This window comes from Anas platyrhynchos, chromosome 2 (assembly GCF_047663525.1).
Source record: "Anas platyrhynchos isolate ZD024472 breed Pekin duck chromosome 2, IASCAAS_PekinDuck_T2T, whole genome shotgun sequence".
In the NCBI taxonomy this organism is placed as follows: Eukaryota; Metazoa; Chordata; class Aves; order Anseriformes; family Anatidae; genus Anas; species Anas platyrhynchos.
The window spans coordinates 131,336,090-131,359,380 of record NC_092588.1 but is presented as its reverse complement, the minus strand read 5'-3'; the positions used below and the strand labels follow the sequence as shown (position 1 = coordinate 131,359,380).

Below are 23,291 nucleotides of genomic sequence, written 5' to 3'. Positions count from 1 at the left end.
TTTCGTAAATGTCAGAGCCATAATAATCCACATTTTAATGTATTGTAGCTAGCACTGAATACAGGATTTGCTTAAAACCTCATTTCATGTAGCAGATGGTAAAAAGTATAGTACAGATCCATTAAGTGTGTGCAGGTTTTTCTCAAGGTTATTGTACATTAAAGAGAAAAAATGGCCATTTTATTAATCCCCTCGAGTTGGGACAGAAATTTGAGTAATTAGAGATTAGTATGCAGTTTCTCACATCCAAAGCCATCTATTAGCAGAGAGAGGATCTGAAAATTTGTCCTGCTCTATGAGGCACCTTGCCCAAATACTCTCTTCATCAGTAGCAGGAGATTTAAAAAAAAAAAAAAGCCATAATAAATATCTTCTGGTATATTCTCTCACCTGCTTGCAGTAGCTAAGCCCTCTCACTTCCTGGTGTAACAGAAGAGAATAAATCTGCTGTGATCATCATCATCCATGGAAGTCAGGGACTTCCTTTTGTATGCTTGCATTGTACCTAGCATAATAGAAATTTGAATGTGGCTTTTAATTACTTTGCACAATACCATAACCATTATCCTTCCTAGAAAGAGCATTTCATTTAATTTAAATCAAAATTACGAAAATACTGGAATCCCAGCAAAAGTTAGGTTGGAGGGCATCTGTGCTGAGCCCACGCAAAGCAGAACTGACTACAAAGGTCTATCCATAGAGTTATATCCAGCTGAATTCTGAGTATCTTTGGAGCTCCTGTGTCTGAAGAGGTCATATCATTTGGCTATATCCCGCTTTATATTCAGCATTGAATACATGTGCTTTCATGGAAGAATTTCAGCACTGGAATATGTCACATGTCAGATGCTAAAATCATATCAAGCTTTATTGGTCTATGTGAGAGGACTGTTTTAAATTACCCTGCTCCTAATTATTTCTTACAACTCTTTTGTAGGCCTGAAATAGCAAGAAGACTTGACCATCCTTTCTTAGCTCTTATGCCTCTTACAGAGAAGGGATTTTTCTTCTTGTTTTTCTCTCTTGCTAAGACAGTGTTCTGCCTCATCAGTCTGAAAACAAGAGTTGCTAAGACCCTTAGCAACTCTGCAATGAGAATGTGAATACAGCACAGCATCATTTTTATTGACTACTTGGTCTATGACACGTCACAGCAAAATGCAAACAATTTCTGATGGAATCCATGAGGCTGAGTTGAAGAGTTTGGGGGTAGAATGGCAGGGTAAGATATGAAGACTTGAAATAGCTTCACCAAGTTTCAAGAGATGTCCAAATAGAAAGCTAAAAAGAATGCTTTCCATATATTCCATAATGAAAATGTTTTATTGTTTTGGGGGCCTTCCCTCAGTAAGTAGAAGAAATGTACTTTCCAGACGGCATAAGCAGTTGCAGTAAATATACAATTGTACAGTTCTATCACCATTACCTCTTTGATTAATTTTCTTCTTTAAATCAGGGCGCACAGGAAAGTGACTTCTTTGACATCACATATAGGAGATGCTGTTATAGCCTACCCTTTAGCACTCATTCCTATCGCCCAGAATTTGTCACTTCTGTGGTCCAGTTACACTTAAGGTGTCACAGAAGCACTGTTTACCTGCTTCAGCCCAAAGTCACCCATCTTGGGCTCTGTTTGAATTCACTTGAGCTGTGTCAGCTTACTTTGTTTTCTGGGGGGGAAGCTTACTTACATGCTCACAGTCACAGAGTGGTTTAGTTTGGAAGGGAGCTCCTTTCACTGGGTTTGTCATAGAACCAGTAACAAGAAAGCAACATGATAACAGTGCCTTAAACTGTCATAGCTGTTGTTAAGGTGTTTATCTGAACACAAGAATGTGCTGTCATCTGAAATGAACTCCTTGTTTGTGTCTCCAGCTGTTTGCAGTTCCAGTGGCTCAGCACATGGGCACTGAGGGATTAGAGGGGAAAAAAGACAACTGCCTGAGATGGAGCATCTGTTCCTCAGGTGTTAAGAGCCTGCAGTCAGAAATAGGGTCCAGCACAAGCCAACAAGGAAAGATGAGTAGTAATAGTTAAGTCAAATCCACAGAGATGCTGGCTTAGCCATCATGTTGCATCCCCCAGCTAGTGGGAGACGTCATATGCACCTGTCCCACTGTAGTTCCGAGAGTTTAAAAATTCTGGATTAGATTACTTCTAATTTTGATCTAATTATTTCTAAGTTTGCCAGAGAAAGGCTAATCTGCAACATTTTTTTTCATTTTAGTGTCAATGATGGTTTGTTGGTAGTGTATCAAAGTTTTATGTCCTTTCTTCATGAAATCTTTCTAAGCTGTTATGATGAACAGGGACTAGTATATGTATTGTGCAGCTTTGTATTCCATTCAGGTTGGTACCTTTCGGCATGACACTGCAGACGATGTGCAATGATGTGTACATAAGTGAGAGATTTTCTGTGGTCTCTGAAGCATGTTTGTAAAGTTGTATTTAAAGATTAGTTGTATTTAAAGATTAGCTTATTAATGTTGTGTTTCAGGGACATGTAGGTAATTACTTTTTGCGGCTATAGATGAGCAGTGCTGTTTTGTGAATGCAAAATAGGTTCCTTCACTTTGGCTGAGTCAGCTGTTTGTGGTTTTATATGGTATTAACCAGTGACTTAGAAATGTGCCAGTGATGGGCAGGTTTTGCATTCTCTGTTCATCTGTAAATGCACAGGGCTCACATGGAGACTTCTGCAGGCCAACTGATAAGCCTCCCTCCTATGCAGGTAGATGCAATGTAATGAAATTGGATGTGTGTGCTGGGCTTTGTAAATAAAATGAGATTGACCCCAGCCATTATCTCATTTATCTCATTTACATTGTAAAATCAGTATCTACACTATTGATTAGAGGATAATTAGTTAATTATGAACAGGAAAATGCAGAGTTATGTAGGGCTTGAGCACAGCCAGATGTACTGCTAAAAATAATAATAAGAAATCCAAGGGCATGAGCAGATGGAGATCGCTTTATTAAATAGCAAAGCAGACATATTTCAGGTATGGAAATGCCTAATGAAGCTTCCTTGCTGTGAAGATGTAGATGACTTGCATTCTGTATCCTTTTAGGTGAAAAATATTTATTTTATTTTATTTTATTTTATTTTATTTTATTTTATTTTATTTTATTTTATTTTATTTTATTTTATTTTATTTTATTATCTTCAAATTCACCTTTCTTCTTCACACCCAGTTTCTCAATATGTAGTGGTCATATATCTATCTTCATTAATTGCTGGGATGAGGAACACAGCAATTTCTAATTTTGATGCATAAAGTGATTTCAAGCTTGTTAAAACGTTGATAGTAAGCAATGACCTGTCCATTAAAAGTAATTTAGGAGGTTAGTTTAGCTTATCTTTGCATGGACCTCTGATTTTCACAAAGTTTTAGGTAAAACTGCTAGCCAGACCACTGAAGATGGCTGTGCACTTAATTGCAGTTATAGATCGTGTACTTAAACATGACAAAGGTTATCCACAAACAATAGTAAGTTAAAACATTTGCTAGTTTTAGAACAGTTTTGAAAATATGACCTTGAATCTGCAAGGCTAACAATTTTAACTGACTTAACTGACTTAAAATGGAAGAAGCAAAAGGGTTTGTTTTGTGTTCTCTCTCTTTTTTTTTTTTTTTTTTTTTCCTAGCCCAATAGCTTAACTTTTACTATTAAACCATCCTTAAGATGGAAGTGGATGGTATTTGTAGTGTAGCTCCTTTGCTCTGTAAGTGTCCATGTTGTGATTGCTCTGTGAGGGCATTTACTGAAAGACTGGAAGGCTGCCAGTGTGACACCTTTTGTGACCCAACAATTTCATTCTCTAATTTATTTTGATAGTACTCCTTATTTTCTGTCTGTTTCTTACTTTCTGAGTCTGATAGTGGATTTTGTGTCATTTTAAATTGCTAGACAAAAGAACACAGGTACTAGTATGTATTTTCTTCTCACTTTACCACTACCATTTTAACCTAGGTATAAGGTTTTCTTTTGCAGTTAGGAATCATCAATACCCATTCTGTTTTCTGTATGAAGATGTGTGTAAGCTTTACTTTTTGCCCCAATCCAGTGTCAGCAGACAACAGAATTGCCAGTCAGCTAGTGCATTGCCTTTAACCAAGGTCCAGTCTGTATTTATCCCAATTTCCCAGTGTCATGCTGGGAACTTCACATTCTGTGGAGTTGTGTTCCATGATACAAAATCTGTATTCCATTATAAAACAATATGAAGAACTGTTTAAAAATAACTTGGTTTAACCTCATTAGTAGTCATTCAGCCTTTTGAATGTTGATACCTGAGAATATGCTTTTGTAATTTTTATTTTCTCAGCTGCTCAGATGCAGATAGAAGCTGTTAGTATCTGAAAAATTTCAGATATGTTAACTCATTCTAAGAAAAAGCAATTTTGATTCTTCCAAACCAGCTCTGAAATAATAAGAATAACAATGTATATTAAAAACAGTCAGCTTTAGAATGGGGATTCTGTATTTATTTTCACAATGTTCTGTTTATTTCAGCTCAGCTTTTGGTGACTTCCTCAGCATATATCTGAAACGTGGCTGAAGGTGAATTCAGGAAATACTACATTGTAGATATAAAATGAAAAAGACGTAAGAGATGGCAAAGTGGAAGAAGGGGGAAACGGTTTCTGTTGAACATAACATATAAACAGTTCTATATATAGGCAGTTGCTTCAGAAAAAAATGCAACCTAAATTAATGCTGTTAGAAGTCAGATGTAGATTTTTAGGATTAAGCTCTGAAATGCAACAGTGTGATCCTTTATTTTGTGTTACTTAGAGGGTCCCAGTTTACAAGAAGGGAGACTTCAGAGCTCTGGTAAGCACTGCTGAAATGCAAGCGCTTACATGAACAAGATTCTAGATACAGAGATAGGTTAGGAAAAATGTATTTCTTTGCAGATGAGAACATTGAGGCTCAAAGGAGGTTTCATCTTTTGCTGAAGGTCACATACACTGTTGAAAAGCAGCAGTGTAACCTATCTCATCTCCCACTCTCAACCTTTTTGTTACTTTAATATGCCTTTCACAAGAAATAAAACTGCTTATATTTCTAAGTAATATATTTCTACAACAGAACTCTTGTGTCTTTAAAAACTGAACAGAATGATTTCTTTTTCTTTTTTATTTTTTTCACTTTTCAGTGTGTTCTTTGTCCTGTACTTAGACTTATTAAGACTTAGACTTATATAGACTTGGACTTAGAGTTATTACTAAATAAACCTAAATATATAGTTTGTAATGTGGTTTATCTTTTTTTTTTTTTTTTTTTAAATAGGAAAATGCCACGATATCAGTCCAATCTTGCACTCTGTTGACAGGTAGATTATTGTTTTGAATTCCTACTAGCAGAAGATGTACCAGCAGTGCCCTTATCTGAGCAGAGCCCTTACCAGTGCTCATGTCTTACACATACCTTCTAAACACAGGCAGCTTCCCTAGTTAAGTGTAGCCTTGATAGCAAGGACAAAAGTGTTTAATTAGGTTAAGTGAGCATAATCTTAAAATGCTTGCTTTTTATTTGGAGACTCATTCCTGGAGAAAAGCCACCTGAATATTTTCTTCTGTCATTACAGTAAGATGTTCTGTTATTTGCTTCTTCCTTCTGTGGTACCCTGTGTGTTCTGGTGATGTTTGCATGCTTTGTAATGGAGAAAATGAGCATCAAGGGAAGCAGAGAAAGAAAGTTGTAGGAGAATTCTTAGAAATTTTTATTTTTTTAGTTTTACTTCTTATTTTTGGATCATTTGTATTGGTTTAGTTTAGAGTTCAGGGATATTTCTTGAAGAGAATATTGTGAAGTAATTTTTTAAAAAGCTTTATTTTTCATACAACAGAATATAGAATATAGATTATTTCAGACACTGACAGGACAAAGGGGAATGATTTTAAACTAAAAGAGGGGAGATTTGGGTTAGATATTAGGAGGAAACTCATCACTCAGAGGGTGGTGAGGCACTGGAACAGGTTGCCCAGAGAGGTTGTGCATGCCTCATCCCTGGAGGTGTTCAAGGCCAGGTTAGATGAGGCCCTGGGCAAACTGATCTAGTGGGTGGCCACCCCTATGGGGGGTTGGCACTAGGTGATCTTTGAGGTCCCTTCCAATTTGAGCCACTCTGTAATATTTGATTTACAGGAGAATATGCAAATAAAGTGAAGTTCTTTAAGATGTATAAAAATACTTGTTTTTAAAATGTTTTTCTTCATTTGAGCATATTATTGTACTGTCCAATTTAAAGATCCTTTTGTAAAGGACTCATACTGTAGCATTTCTTCTTGGTACATTAGGAATGGGTGAGCAAGGAATAGTTATGATAAATGTTTTGAGTTTCATGTGTGGACTATACTCAGTACTAAACACTAATGAAAACTTTATTAATAAAAATATAACATTGTTCTGTATGCATAGGTCCCTTTTAAGTGAAATATCACAGTGAAATCCTTTTAAATGAGCGTCCATTTCCCATGTATTCAAAGAGAATCAGAAAACATTTTGTGCTTTTATTTATCACCTGCACAGATAAAACTATCAAATTTATAGCTGTAAATTATACTTTGAGTTATTGAATATGTGAGCACATGACAGTTGGCTTTGAAACAATGGATGAGTAAAATATGTTTTAAATAAATCTTTTAAAACTACTAAAAGTCAATGTTGTTGCTGTTTAAAAAATACAAGGAACTTCTGAAAAAATGTCATTGTACCTAAAAAATTGAGCTGCTTATATATTTTTTATTTAATTTGCAAGTCTCCTAAATAATGTCTTTTACATAAGATAATGACGAAGGTGGTGCATGAGCGTCTGCATTGGAATATTCCAATTTAGGCAGAACCTACTTGAAATGTTGGTGTTTGAAAATACCACTTATAGAAAATGTATTTTCTCTACCATGATAATAGATCAAGAAATCTTGTGCTGAGAGTTGCAGAGATGCACAATTCTAAATAAAATAGAAATACAATTTATATATACATACATTTATTTTTTTCTTTTGTAGGTGTGATGAATGTAGGCTCTGCTACCATTTTGGCTGTCTAGACCCTCCCTTGAAAAAGTCTCCCAAGCAGACTGGCTATGGATGGATTTGTCAGGAATGTGACTCTACATCTTCCAAAGTAAGTTAATTCATCCTGTGAAAAAATAGTTGGAGTATGCTGGTTTAGCAGTCTTACTGAGCATCTGAAGTTTGTGTTGAAATGCCATAAATTGATCTGCACTGAGAAACAGTAGAAGGTCTTAAAGTAATGATTTCAGATTCTCTGTAAAACAGGTTAAAAAACAGAATGTATGCAAAATGAAAATAATCAATAAAGAGAATTTTATTATCTGAGTTAAATGTTTTCTCTTCACATTATAGTGTTATGTGAGAAAGGCGTAAGGATACTGTATCGAGATTGATAATGCTATTGACAAGTGGAAGTATTTCTGGATTAGTAAAGAACAAAACCTCTAAGAGAGGTGAAAAATATATCTTTTTCAAAAAGAATGAAAATTATTTGCATGAATAAATCAGTATTTCTTTTCCCCATTGGTAAAAATTGTGAAAATACTTTATGTTGATTGGTATGCCTTGATCAAGTACATTTTAACAGACTTAATCAGAACAAAATTTCTGATCTAGATTAGCTCACATAATATAGACAGAAATAGTATGCTTCTGTAGTTCTGACTTATGAAAAAAATAAAGATTTGATTCTTTGCTTTTCTGCAGTTTTCTTAGTACTGCCATTCTTTTCTGTCATTACCATAACCTCTGAAGAGACACTTTCCACTTGATTTTTATAATTGGATTTACAAATTCATCTTGTACATCAAAGTCAACAAACAAAAAACATACATCAGAGCATTCTAAAATTCTCTAGAATTTGACCGGCTATTCTACTACTTTCTTGGTATTTGGCAGAATATTTTAAGTAAGAAGGAAGTGAATCACTATTTGGATACACAGGGACACAGCTCTGCAGAGGTGCTGCTATAAGTTGTGTGTTAGCCTACTTGGATGTTACTCTAAAGAACAGTAGGTACAAAAAGTCCATACAGTGATACAATTTTTTTGACTTGATAGTGTCCCTTTCCGACTGGGAAGATATGGTACTCAGTTTCACGTGGCAGGGGGGTTAATCAAATTCTTCTGTAAGGAGATATGAAGACAGACATCGGAAATTAGCTGTCCACTACAGTTTGGACATCAAGCAATCTTTCTTGAATACCACTTACATGCAATGGACATTCCAAGAGTGAATTAAAATTGTTATTGAATTTCTGTCACCTGCTTAAACTAAAAGGTGTTCTTGATAATGTTAGTTAAAATTTCCGTCTCCATTTTTCTTGGCTTCTTCTGAGTAAACAAGCTCAAAAAAGCAGGGTTTGTTTTTCTAAATGTGTTTTCCAGGAGATTAGCTCACTATGTACCAGATAAAAATTTTAGAATACTTTACTGTGTAAATTAAGTATGATTAACTTCATTTAGTGCAGGGTGTGTGTTAGTTTAAAGTTGAAAACCACAGTGTTCTGAACAGTAAACAAAGTTTATTGTTAGAATGATGATGTATTTTGTATTATGTTAGTGATTATTGCAAATTAAAAAAAAAAAAGCTTGTTATTGTGTCTGATTTTCTTTTTCATTCACAGAGACTTCTAAATGAGTATATTTAATAAAGTCATTTGCACTTTCAAATTCAGGAAGTTTGAATTGTATTTGAGTGAAAATGTATATGAAAGATACTGAAAAATTGTCTTGTGGGGACTCCTTGTGGTTTTGTGTAGTCATGTTCACATAACTTTTTCACAAAACTAAGCAGAAAAATTTCTCTGAAAAGCTGTATTGCTCTGTATGTTTTAAAGTCTTTTTTTTTTTTTATGTAGCATTTGTTATTGTTTTACTTATTACAAATTCAAACAAATTCAAACAACTTAGCATTGAGTTACACTCCTTGTGAACTTTCCTTAATGTGAACATGGTTGTAAAAGTTGTAGGGCTCTGTGTATTTTCTTAATCATTTTCACATTCAATTTTCTTTGTGGCTTTAGAATTGTGTATTCTATATCCACGATTTTGCACAGCCTTTCACAGACAGCAGAAACTAACGTGATAAGGCTTTTTCTGCCCCTCGCTAGAGGGCCTACTCCCTCAAATGTGTACTTAAAGCTAGGAAGAGGAAAACTGTAGAGAAGGTTGCCTGGTTTGCTGCACTCTGCCTGACCTATGGATGAATTGCAAGCCTGAGCTCCCAGCAATTTCAATCTCTCAGTCACTCACTAAATCCAATTTTTGGTATGTCACAGTGAAGTTTCTAGTACAGATTATAGCAGCAAAATAGGATTGAATTTCCAGCTTTTGCCAAGGAGACCATTGTTTAGTTTTCTTTCCTTCACCATTTTTCATCTGTTATGATCCAATTTAAATCACTGCTAGAGTTTACATTTTAAAATTACACAACAATATCTTCTGTAGCAGTGTTGGCCCTTGAAAACAGTTGGTAAGTAAATTACACTATTTCAATGAGGAGATTATAGTACATAGCATGGTTTAGTTGCTTTTTAATTTCTAATTATGACTTTAAATTTGACATGTTTGGGAAGAGTTGCATACTGCCAACAGTGAATAACGTGTCTTTATTTTCAGATTTTACTAAACACTTGCAGGTGTCAGCGATATAAGAGATTTAATGTAGCAATAAGAAACATATGCTTTAAATTGCTATCTACCACAAGTGTTGGACATGCTGCTTCCATTTTGCTCACACTAGTCACGAGACTCTAGCAGTTGTGTCAGTTTTTCCACCAACATAGCATATTCCCATATTACCCTGCCTGTCAAATAACAGACAGGGAGAGACTTTGCTGTAGGGCATGAGGGCAACAGCTTCTCTGCTGGTAATTCTTGCTGTCACTTTCATGGAATGGGTGATGCTCACTACTAAGGTCTGACAAGCTCTCTCATCTAAAAAACATTGTAGATTTTGTTACGCCACATGAAAGCTGAAGTGAAGCTATAAGCTCTCCATTTCTGTAACATTATCCATCCACCCAGTGAAGGGGCTATGGTGTGTTTTCAGTATTGCCAAACAGCACTATAAATCATAAATTTCCTGATACTTTCAAGTAATGATATTCAGAAGGAATATAGGACCTTATTTAAGTTGATATTAATAAAAATAAATAAAATAAGCCAAATTATTTACTATTATGATGTGGTAATATTTAGTAGGAGCAAATGTGGCCTGACCATGTGTTCATTATGTGCAATAAGGGCCTCATTGTCAAGTTCCATTGTCATAAGATATGGCTATACAGGATTCCTTTCTATTGCCTTCCTTTTAAAAAGTACTGTTTGAAGTATCTCTTCCAATTTCAAATTTTTCCAAAGTACCAAGGCAGCAAAGACTTTAAAAATATATCATGTTAGTTACAGTGACCGTGCTACTTTAGTTTCGATCTGTTCATCTTTGTATACAATCTATTTTGCAAAAAGCTGCAGAGTGTGCATGTCAGGTCATTATTTGAGTGCTGCAAGATCAGCTGCCTTGCCTGTAGACTTCTGTTTAGTTTTCTTTTATTTCATCCTTTTACTATATTGCATTTTTTCGGTAGAAATAAATTGTCAGTGTATATGTGTAGAATTCTCATCTAAACCCCTCAGGAAATATTTCCTGGAATGACAAAGCCATGACACACCAGCCCTGGTAAATAGTATTTTTTGTACGCCTTTTTTGTTGGAAAGCAATCATGGATAATTTTGCTTATTAGCAAAGCAGCAGCATTTCTTTTGGTATATCTTGCTTCCACATAGTGAATAAGCAAATATAACTGGATGCTATTGTATTAAAACATTGAATATAATATTCAAAATAGTTTTTTAAATTAAAAATCATTAAAATGAATAATTGAAACATCATCATGTAAAATTTATTGCAAATCTCTTGATTTCGTCAAAAGAAAATTAATTCAATTTAATTACTTTAGTCTGTGGAATTTTATGCTAACATGAAGTGGGTGGTTAAGAAGGTCTATGAGGAGTGTAGAAGATCTTTGTCTGTTCTTGAGTTGTGCATATGTTAATCTCATGGGTTATGGAATTTATATTTTTTTTCTTTATTCCTTTATCTCAAATTTGGAGAGTATTTTTGCACACTTGCATGCTTTCATACAACTGTGTTTAAAAAATATATGTATATGTAACAGAAGAACCAAAAAAATCATGATGTCATGCTCTCAGAATGCAGGAAATCTCAAAATTAAGGTTGCATGCAGCACTTTATTCTTTTTGTGACTATGTGCGAATTTATAGCCTTTAATTAGTTCATGCTGTGATTTTTATTTATTTATTAATTTTCTATAGGACCCCTGCCTTCTCTGATTTAGCTGTTAGGGGTCATTGAAAGAGATGAATTTGGGTTGAGTATTAGAAAAAACACTGTCTTTAGGTTTTACAAGATCTGAAAAAAAAAAAGGCATTAGTTTCAGGAAGAGAAAAAAGGAAGATTACCCTTCTGTTTGAAGTAGTTGAGTTGTGACTGGAAGATTGAATTTTATTCTTGTCTCACCCCTAAGCTCCTGTGAATGCTAGACAAGTTGCAATTTTCAGACATTTAGTGTGGGTCTTTTTCTCATTTGCTGCTGCCCAGCTTGGATCCTTTGGCCTGACATGCAAAAGTGCTGAATTCTCAGAGCTGCAGAGGTGATAATGTAAGTTGTGTTTTGAAAGTAGTCTCCACAATAACGTGGTCTAGACTATTGAAAACTGAGTAACAAATTTAATAAAACTTTTAATTGTTACTCTCCCTAGGTTTCCTGTTTGTAAAATGCTGATACTGCACGTTTATTTTAGACATTTTCTTTAAATTTGGATGAATTGTCCTTGGAGCTGCTTTTTACTGTCCAGGGACTAGAGAGGAGGCTAGACAGTTCTGATTAGCAAGGGTTACAGTTCAGGGATTCTGCTTGCTTGAGTACATGTAGAAGATGATTGAATGAACCCTGCATGGACAGACTTTATTTGGGTATTTACTAGCGTTCAGAACAAAACATTTCTGATATAGCCAAAGTCTTTAACATTTTATATATACAAGAAAACCCTATTTGAATATAATACATGAGTTTGGCACAGGCTGATACCATTATATGCATGCTTAATCGTGTTGTAAATATGTTTTATAGCACTTCTGTAGATATCATTCAGTGCAATGTGATTTTAAGAAGTTATATTTAAAATACATCTTTACAAAAATAAATCAAAAATATTCTTAAAGTTCCTTTGTATTAATTCAAACTTGTTTCAGTTACATATTCTGACAGAGTGACTGCAATGCTTATAAAGAAGCTGTGAGCCTAATTTAGTCAGTGCACGTTCGAGGACACAACATACAAGCAAATGTTCTGCCACCATGGTGAACAACATTGCACCTGAAAAATGACGAATGAATACTGCTAACAGATCTGCTGACTGATACATGCAGAACAGAATATAATGGAAAAAACTCAATGTTTATGCTACTGTCTTCAGGTTTAAGTTAGTATTTCAAAGTGGTTTACCGAATAACTAATTGCATAGTGTAAGTGACTACATTTGTAAAGGTAGAATCTGTTCTCACTTTTACTAGGCATGGATGTTTTGACCTATTTTATTATATGGTGATTGTGAACAATACAGTTAAACTTTCTTGTATTTGTTCCTTTATTTAAAGCTGTTAGAGTAGAGTTGAATAATGCTATCAGTGGGACATGTTTTGTGCCATGTAATAAAAGATTTTTATATATATAGCAACTAGAAAATATGTGGTTACATTGAAGTCATTGTTGTCTTCCTAGGTTTGTGACGAACTGTCAAGCCTTGGCCCTGAAATGATTTCTTTGAAATCAAACAAGATAAAAGAATCCAAATGTGTAAGGCTGTGACAAAACTTAAAAGAAGTTCTTTACCACTTACATGCTGTTTTAAGAACTTCAGTAATGCCAGACCTTGGCATAGGAAGGAGTTTGACTATCAAGATAGTGAAAAATAAATAAATAAAAGGGTGAAATTGTAGTGTGGGGTAGTTCTTATCAGTTGGCTGAAATATTGCCAAGTGTGTTCTAGTATTTGCTCCCCAGGTATCGTATTTAGAAAAATGAGTTGGCACGGCCTGTGTTATTTTCTGGCAAACAGGTATAAAAAAAAATCTATGTATTGAAAATAATTTATATAATAAAATATTCCAAAAATAATCAGCCTTGAAATTAAGTTAAGATGGGACTTGATTTATGTGTGGAGGATAAGCTCAGTGTAAAGTTAGTTGGTATTACATCCACAAATTAATCCAAATAATCAGATACACTCAGTTGCCAGAAGAAGATTCCCGTAGTGTAAGTAGGAAGCTTAGGTGTTAATGAAAGAGAAGCTAAGCACTGAAAAATATTTTTGAATGGATGTTTATTTTAAATATTTGAATTCTTCTTTGCATCAAAATCATTTCTACCTATTCCAAAACACCATGTTACTGAGAGCCACAGCCTTAGACTTCTAATGCCTGTTACTTCTTACTACGTGCAGTTTAATTGTATCAAAAAAGTATAGTGAAAAATGGGCAATACACTACAACATTCTCTTTTCCACAACCTTTTCTGAACAAGTCTTTGTTTGATTGATTCCACAGAGGACAATAGATCTAATGCCAACCAGAAGTTTAAAGAAATTGAAATACAGGGATCTTACTCCTAATGATGTATAGTTGTTCCAAATGCAAAAACAGGTTTCTAATTTTGAAGCACAACAATGGGATAGATTAAAGTACTGATTAGGAATGCAAAGTGAAATACATAACTTGTTCTTTATTAAACTTTGCCTCCCCCCCCCCCGCCCCCCCCAAAAAAAAAGAAAAAGCTATAAGAAATCTGATCAGATCCTGTTATACTAGAAACTGTGTGCACAGCAGTTTTAAATAGGTATTTTTGTCAGTAAAATCCCACTTTAATGGCACTTGATCCCAAATTTATTTTATTTCCAAGATTCATTTTCTTTTTTCCTGTTTTCTTATCTAGGAGACTGAAGAAATCCCTTGCTACTTAACTTCATTCATTCTCTTTCATAACCTAACAATTCAACATTTTTTCCAAAGCTGAAACTTTGCACACTGTTTTAAGTTCTTTTCCTTAGTGGGAGATGAGTGGTGTCATCCAATGCCTTCTATAATGCTGAATGTTTCAAGCAGGAAGAACACATATATCAAATACTACTGAAGAGGGTGATTCATTTCAGTGTTACTATACACACACCTCATACTATCTTTAAAATGAAGCAGGTTATTTTTTCAAGAGGCTTTGTGAATGTCTCATGAATCAAATTATTACTGAGGTAGTCCTGCTTTTCCTAAGTTGTCTTGACAGTTTGCTGTATTGCAACTAAAAATAGTTAATGAAGTAAAAACAAGCAAGGATGGCTGAAATTAGAAACAAGCTCGGTCATTAATTTTCACTCTTGTTAATGCACCCACCTATGTCCAATTTCCAATGGAACATTTAAGAGGCAGCTGGTGCTAGTAAAGTGCCAGACTTAAAAATAATTTAAATTACACAGCATAGTGGCTTCACATTTTTTATGCATCTGATCTGAATAAAAATCTAGTGTTTAAGTATCTAAAGCTCTAGTTTAGATGCGGCTTAGTTTTGATAGACTAACTATTACCTCTCCTAAGGTAATGATTAAGGAAGCAAAATCTCTTCACTGGGCAGCTGTTAGAAATGCCACTGCTCCCTCTTACCTTCTTTAGGTTATGCTTCTAACAAAATCTGCTTACAATTACAGTTTATCTGTGAAATTGCCATTCTACTGAATTCTACTGAATTGCCATTCTACTGACTTATGCTTCCTAAGCCATGACAAAATGAATTTACAGTCTTAGTTGCCCACAAGTGCAGTGCTGAGGAGTCTCTGCTGGGACCTGTCTGCAGTTGGAAAAAAATCCAAAAAGCAGCAAGCATCATGTCTGTAAAGTCGCTAAACCTAGTTTTATGCTAAAACTGCATGAGAGAATAAAAAATGACAGCACATTTTCAGCACCCCACAACAGGAAGATCATTTTATAACTCCTCTTTGGTGTGCATACTTAGAAAGTATGTGAGAAGACCAATGGAAGAGTAGTGTGGGAAGGACAAGAGGAATGCCTTATAAAAGATCTATCTGGATGTGTTCTCTTTCTTGCTTTTCAAAATTAATCTCTAGATATTTACAGCTGTAGAGTAACATTGTGACAATGGATTTTACATCTTGAAGATGATGAATAGAAATATAAAAGATGCATAGATAACAGTTTTAACACAGGTTCTATCAGTTTTAAATTCCTTTCTAAATGAAGTCACAAAAGGAAAATATTAGCATTTGAAAGTCACCAAATTGTAGCTTCCAAAACATCACAGATTCATTCACTTCATCAATCCAGTCATCTCCCTGCTGTAGAGTTCCTAAAATAATGAACCTTTAACCTAGAGTATTGATAATTAGGGGCTTCATGCTGGCAGTAGAATCATAAACAAATTTGCCAATAAATTGTAATTGACCATTGCTACTTTCTATTAACAAGCTAGTTGCAAATTTTGGTTGTTATTTACTTAATTAGTAAAACACATACTGATTCTGAAATCATCTACAAAAAATACAAATGAAAAGTTTTGTGAGTGACCTTTTTTTTTTACCTGGTTGAGTCTTGATTAAATTTTTGGTTTTCATGATACAAGCTGCCAGGAGGGTAGTAGTAAAAAGTGTACTCTCTTCTTATTTGAATATTCAGAAAGAATTGAAGACTGTCAACAGAAAGTAGCAAGAGGCGTGTACTTTGCAATTACATAAAAACAAGCAAAAGGAATCCTGAGAAGTGCAGGGGTATATCTGGATTCTGGTGACATCCCTATCCACTCTAATTTTGCAAAGTAGTTTACGGTTGCTACTGAAAGCCTGAAATAAATTTCTTCACCTGTTATATATATTTCTTGCATTATGTCTTATATAGAACTAGAATATATGTAATTAAAGAATAATTATATATCTTAATTCCTCACAACTAGTCCAACTTCATTACCTTGCAAATTATCTTAGCACATCACCTATAATCATATTTTGTATAATAAAGGAAGAGGTAGATCTTTAATTGTTAGTCTCTGGATAGGATCTGAACACATAATCGTAGTTGCTTAATTACCTCCGCATGTTTACTCTCAAAGCTGATTTTATTTTAAAGGCTTTCAAAGAAATGTTGCCATCTATGCCATTTCAAGTATTGTGTCACTCATCAGTATAAATTACTAATGCTAAGTAGACAAAATCCAGTCATACTGAACTGGGAGAGAGAAAGGAGATGAGGAAGTAGGGGAGGGAAATTGCCATTTTATGATGTGCTAAGCAAGTAATGAATTTTTCATAGTTGAGGCTTGCTTTTTGTGGTTGTGTTAGATAGTGGTCGTGAGGTTTAGTCGCCATTCTCAAATAGAGATTCTCTTAGTGCCAGCCACATTTAATGACATTTTGCAGAAGGCAGCTGGGCATTGCTGATTTGTGCTGTGTCAGCCACTTTCTGAGCAAAGGAGTGCCTCACCACTTGAATTTTAGCATTCTGTAGCAGAAAAGTTCCCTCTCCTTAAAATTGGCTCAGCAAATAGCTTGTGTGGGAATATAACTGTAAGAGCATTATAATTAGCTCTACCAAGAAAGTGCACAAATATTGTGTGGAATTTTAAAGTGGCTTTTCAAAAGATTTTCACAAAACCTTTAAAATGCATATTGCATTGTTAAATTCTGGTAGCAATTAAGTTTATCTCAGATTTTTAGTAAATGTGTCTTTGGTAATGGTTGAAAATTATTATCTGGTTCAGTGGTTTGAAACACCTTTGAGCATGTTTGGAAAGTCTTAATTGTATTTCAACAGCATCAAACAGTACCTTTTCTCTCTCTCTATATATGTATTTATATGGAAATCTGTAGATAGCAAGATTTCTTCTAGCTACTAATCTCGTGAATACAGAAGGGCAGATGGTATCCTTTCAAACGTGATATAAATATCCAAAGAAAAGAAGTGTCAAAAAGGAAATAGCAGCATAACTCAAGTATTTATGGAAGACACAGAAGTGTACTTAGAGTGGGTTAATCACATTATATGTTTAATTTTGGAAGTAGAAGGGCGTCAGCAGATTGATACAGTCGTTGACATAGTGAATATTAAATATGTAACCAATCCTTTGCAATAAATAAGGATACATATCAGATACTCATATTTGCAAGTATATTATGTTTTGAGTGAATATTCAATTTGCCCTACCGTTTTCTTCTAGGACATCATATCAGTATCTCCACTGCTTGTTTAGGATGAAAGTTTTGCAAAAGGCAAAGCAACTTCAGAGCAAAATGAATTTGAAATGATTCTAAATACTTTTATTGTCGTGGTAAAGAACTTTTTCAAGGTTATTATGTCTATGTTCATGTAAGGACAACTTCAAGAGTTGTCACTATCACCCACATTTAAAAGCTAATTATGAAAAAAAAAAAAGTCTGAAATGTGGGAGATGTGATTTACTAATCTGTCATTAATATCTCACTGGAATGACTTATAGAGCTGTAGTTCTTTATGTTCTTCCTGGGTACAGCATAGACAGATGCTGTAACAAGCTCCTCGGTACAAAATAGTAAAGTATTTGGAATACAAATCCTTTTTGAAGTATCCTGGTTAATCTACAGTGGAGCATTTTACCCAGTGAATCGTTCTCACATGCAAAGCTACCTGCTTCAGCTAAAGAACGGTGAGATGGGTTAGGCAATCTCTTGATAAATACAATTTTTAACCCTCTTAAGCAGAAGAAGGAAGTCAACCAGGATTTGCATTATGATGGTTGAATGACTGACCAGTGAATTAAGGACAGCAACCAAACCATCTGCTAGAAGTAAGGTAGGAAAGGTTTAAATGTGTTTATGTCTTTATTTTTATTGTTTGGAGGGAAAAGCAAACAACAACAAAACACAAAGTAAAACAACCACAGTGGGGCATTTAGACCCCAGAGAGCTTTCAATGCAGTGAATCTCAAGTTGAAACTCTTGATAGTCCAGTGTAATGTTGCTGAATTCTGACTAAAGATGGCATTAAGACACTCTATTACTCTGAACATTTATTAACTTATTGACTAACTGAAGTGGTTCTGCATGCTAGTGTGCTCATTTTCATGGATCTTAATCTGAGGTATTTTAGTGTGTATTTATCTTAGCGTTTTGGTTAAGGTCAGGCATTCATTTTTGAAGCAAACCACTCAGTTGCTACCAATTGCTGACTGGGCTTTAGTTTGTGTTACGGAGAGGTCTCAAGAGAGTGCAAGCTCTGGGGTTCTTTCAGCAGACACCAGAGCTGGAGGTAGACATGCAGTCTCTATGCAGTAGCTTGTCTGACTGATCCCCAACACCACAACTCTTCTGTCGCACCACAGTAGTGCTAGTGCTGGTACATCCTGACTCTCCCTGTGTGTTGTGCTGGGACTTGTAGTTGATTATTGACCTTTGCTCTTTTTTGGTCTTTTGATGAGGCTCCTAAATATCTAAACTTCAAAATACTTTAACTCATCCTGCCCATAATGTTCTAAATCGGGACTATTTAATTTCTTCCAACATGTGCTTTCTGGAGTCTTGTTCATATGTGCCATTCACGTGGAAGGTGCATGCTACCTTCCACAGATCTTTCTAGAGCCAGTCATGGTAGTCCTGGTTGTTTCAGGAGAGGCCTTGCCAGCAATTAGGAAGCTCTTTGCATTTCGGAAAATGTTCTCTGCTCTCTCACACAATGCTTGGGATTGTGGTGGTGTGGGCTGCTGCAGTGTGGGCTGCTGCAGGGAAAGGTGACTCCATCCCAGACAGACCCCAGACAACACAAGGATCTATCTGGTATTCCACACATTGGAGTGGAAGGAGTAATACTTTTAAGGTTGATATATACATTTAATAGAGGTATGAATAAGCAACATCAAAAGAGAGTTGCTTAGGCATGAAGTGACTGTTAAAATCACTCTTACGTTCACTGTATCAAAGGGATTTCTGCTTTAGTTTTATTGACTACAAAAGCTATTTCATTCCCATTTCAGTAACAGATTTTGTGGAATTATGTATCGGTAGAGTCTCAAGGTAGAAAGCCTAAAATTTAATACACAGATATATGCTATTAGATTATTAATTTTAGTAATTTGCGTATTTGTATAAGCACCGCATGCAAAATGTTTTTAACTGAAAGAATCTGGGCCACAATGTTATTTAAGCAATTATACTGAAAACTAAGGAGCTTGGTGTTTTGTTTTGTTTTGTTTTTAAATATAGATGAGAAACAAAAAGGATTTCTGTCTTAAAAAAAAATAAAAATAAAAATATATGCTTCCTAGAACAAAGGACTAAGGTCAACATTTTGAGTTAATGTAGCCTCATCATTCTATATATCATTTTCAGTGTTTTTAATTAGGGAAGAATGAGGAATTTCTAGGCCTTTTTGAGGATGCTTTAAAGCAGCAGCACTGGGTTTGACCTTTTAGTTCCTGCAGGCTCAGCAAAAGATGGCTGATTAATGTCACATCAACTGGGCTGCTCCTTTCCTTTTTAGCAAATAGTCCCTTGTCAGTGTGGCTCAGTCTGACAGAACAAAACATCCTTGTTTTAGCTGGCTACTTCACATTAATAAGAGTATGCCTCTCTATAAGTAGTTTAAACTTACATGGAAATTTTCTTTAATTACTGCAGTCTGCTGACCAGTGTGAATGAATAAATCAGGAGCACCCACAAAATAGAGTTCCTAACATACTTGTTTGAGGATTGTTAAAGGATATCTGTGAGGTTTTATCTTTTAATTTGGCACATTAAGATGTTACAACGATATCTGAAAAAGAGGATATAAGAAATATTTTTATATGAATGCTCTTATATAGATGGATTGATTTCGTTTAAAATATTTCATAGTTTTGAATTAATGTTTTGTTTCCATGCTTTACCAGTTGAAAGTAAAATACGGTACCTTTTGGGGACGGGGACCTAGAGAGAGATAAACAGGGTGGGGAAAATTAATGGGACTGCAAGAGAAGCCCTTGGCACAGAAGGGAAAATGTGAGCACACATACATTGTTATGAATGAGAAGATTCTACATGGAGGAATACACAAAAACTGACTCAGGAGAGAATAGAATGAATTTAAGCTTAGGGCTGTGGTAAGGTTGAAATAAGGATGGGGAGTGCACACAGAGAGCCTTTCCCCAGAGCAGGACACAGTGGTTATGAAAAACCTCTGAAGCGCAGGCAGATAAGGATGCCATAAGAGGGAAGTTTAGGGAGCTATAAAACTTGCGTAATAAACTCAGACTGCAAGAATGATGTATTGTGTAATCCCTTTATTTCCTCTTGTTACTGGAAAAAAAATCTGGAAGTGGGGAGAGATGAAAACTAATTTTGATTTAATAAGTAGTCTGACAATTTTGTGATGCTTTTGGTGATCACACATTTTAACATCTCTGTTTTGTGTTATGTTGGGGAAATCTGAACTTAAAGGAGCTGAAAAGCAAGAATCAGTACTGATGAAGATGTAAGAAGCTAAATAAATATTACTTAAAGGACATCTCAAAGGAAAAAGAAAAAAAAAAAAGCTCAGTGAATGTGCTGACCCTGTCTTGAGAATTAAGTTAGATGATACAATTTAAAGCTTTGTTCCAACATCTGACAGACGCACTCTGCATGCTGATGCATAATATCTGAAGATTGTGTGCTTGAAAGAAAGCTACGTTCTATTTTTGTTAGAATAAAGCAGCTGGTTTTTGAGCAGAGATCTTCTCAAGTGCCCAATCTTTTCAAGCAAAGTGTTAGCAAAGTATTGTGAGCAAATGTTGTGTACGCTTTCTCTCAAGCTGTGGAAGAAGGGAGAAGCAAACTGCTTGGACCAGAAATTGTGTGAATGGGCAGCTTGGCCTGAAGGGTGGAAGTAAGTTTGCTGCTGTGGCATACTGCAAAATGAATGGTGCTGGATTCCTGAATGTGGTCAATCTGTGCTCCAAGAGCTTGAAAAGTTTGGGGTGGCTTAAACATGACTTGAAAACAAATACAAGTGGAGTAAAGCTGTCTTTTGGAGACACTGTATAAATATACTGCTGTGGTCAGCCCCAGACCATTGCTGAAGGAAAGAAATACCACTCATGGAAACAGAGGACTGCAAACCCGAATGTTGTCTTACACATGGAGCAATTGTAGTTGCAGCAGCTCCTTCCACAGCTAATAGCAGGTGTCTCTGGACATTTGTTGATCTGAAAATGTATTTTAAGGCTTAGGTGTAAAATACAAGTGTCTTTCTGTGAGTACACTGAAGTCTGCTGTTGCAAGTTGTATGACACGTGTAGCACAATGAGAGGCACGCATACTGTAGGTGCTTGTGATATGTTTGAGAATTTGTTATGCAACTTTGGGTCTTATCTCTTTACAAAAAAAAAAAAAAAAAGATGGGAGACATGTGAGCCATACTGAATGGACATGGGGAAGATGAAATATCCTGATCTAACAGTAATAAATTGTATATTGTCTTAAAGAGCTTTTAAAACTCTTTTAAAATTAGGATAAAAATAATTTTGGGGGCTATAGTATATGCCTCTATCCTAAATCATAATAAAAAATATATATCAGAACAATACTTAGGAAGAAAGCGGTATCAGCAAAAAAGGAAAAGGTATTGAGTTACTGTTATATGCAATGATAATAGTGTAGTACAGCAGTATTGCCAGTATATTAATATCCTGCAAAAGGATAGTCAAGTAAAATCTTTTGCTCTGGTACACCACATAATTACAAAGTTACCCGAAACATGGGAGATATAGCACAAGAAAAATAGATATTGGCTTTTTCCCTTTATTGCAGAAAGTCTAAAAATTTCTGGTGATACAAATAGATGCTTATATCATTATACTTTTTTTCTTTTTTTTTTTTTTTCTTTTTTCTTTTTTGCCAATAGTTTGTGCCACAGTGTTTCTGTGATCAATGGTCGTAGTTTGTGACAGTAACAGGAAAGGTGTACTCCTTTGCATTATGTATAGGAGATGAGATTACTGTCAACAACCTATATTTTCATGGTTAATTCTAGTTGTGTATTTTTATGTATTTTTATTAATTACAGTGCTTTAACATTCAGTTATTGAATTCAGAGACTTTTGAGGTCATAAAAGTGGGTACTGAAAGACAGCTTTTGAATGATGGAAGAGTAAAAGGAAAGTATAATAATCTAGGAGAGTTTGATTTTATAAGTAGAGGTTTCAGTCCACAGAGAGGTAGGAATAGTATACTGGCTAATGGAAACGTGGAAAATTAGAAAGGGGAAACTAATTCAGATTCCAGAGGTTGGTGAGTGATGACATTTTCAAATAGTAAAATGTTCTGCTGTTTGCTGTTTCTATTTGCATACGATAAAGTTGGAAGAATAAACATGAAAAACATTATTTTGGGAGTGCTCTTTCTAGCTTTAAGAATGTGTAGATTAATGTTTGGTTTGGGGGTTGTTTTTTTTTTTTTTTTTTTCCAAACATATGACCTTATTTCTTTTAATACTTTGTTCAAACAGTTTTAATGAAAGCTAAGCAATAGTAGCATCTTTATTTTTATACAGCTGTAAAGGGAAATTGTGCTTTTACATGTGGAAATGTATGCAGATTTCCAAGATGCAAGCTTGCTTTGTCAGGGCTGTAGTTTACAGAAAGTTAGAAGGATAAGAAATTGAAACAGATTGGTATTTATTGGAAACTTTGTGTAACTTTACTGGTTCCTCTGTCTTGCACAGAGTTTAATTAAAACAAACAAAGAAAAGGTGTGAGGCTAAAGAATGTAATTAAGATTCTGTACTTGGAAAATAGAGAATTATAAAAGGTTTTCCTTTGGTTTCTGCCTTTAAAAGAGGGCAGAGGGTTTAGATCCAGGTTCAGGTGTGTTGCATGAACTGAATTAGTTTCAGAGTCAGCTGAGGAGGAGAGGCTGTTGTGTTGACAGTGTATGCACACAGAAATCTTTGTCCCTTCCCAAGAGAAATAAAACGTAGCCAAGGATAACACAAGAGCGTTGCTTCTGTGACTGGCAGTGCAGGAGGTTAGCACCTTAAAGGCTATGTTTGTAATTTTGTGTCTTTGGAGAGGACAGAGGAAGAGAGCAGATTGTCAAATATGAAAGAAAATTAACATGAGAAAAGTATCAAAATAGGAACAGAAAAGGGAATGAAATTTTACAAATATGGAAAGGGGCTTTTAAAGCTTGCATTCTTTCC

The 23,291-nt window shown here is 35.1% G+C and overlaps 1 protein-coding gene across 4 annotated transcripts in view; it reads left to right on the top strand.

Moving 5' to 3' along the window:
* Positions 1 to 23,291, top strand: part of PHF14 (PHD finger protein 14) — a 163,511-nt gene that overhangs the window by 98,862 nt on the left and 41,358 nt on the right. For 3 of the 4 annotated variants that reach the window (XM_072033614.1, XM_072033612.1, XM_072033613.1), the window contains exon 17: positions 7,022 to 7,139. In XM_072033614.1, coding sequence (XP_071889715.1) covers positions 7,022 to 7,139 — 118 coding nt within the window. Of the gene's footprint in view, positions 1 to 7,021; positions 7,140 to 8,089; positions 8,623 to 23,291 lie in introns of those variants that run through there. The other variant, XM_072033615.1, reaches the window with a different exon arrangement.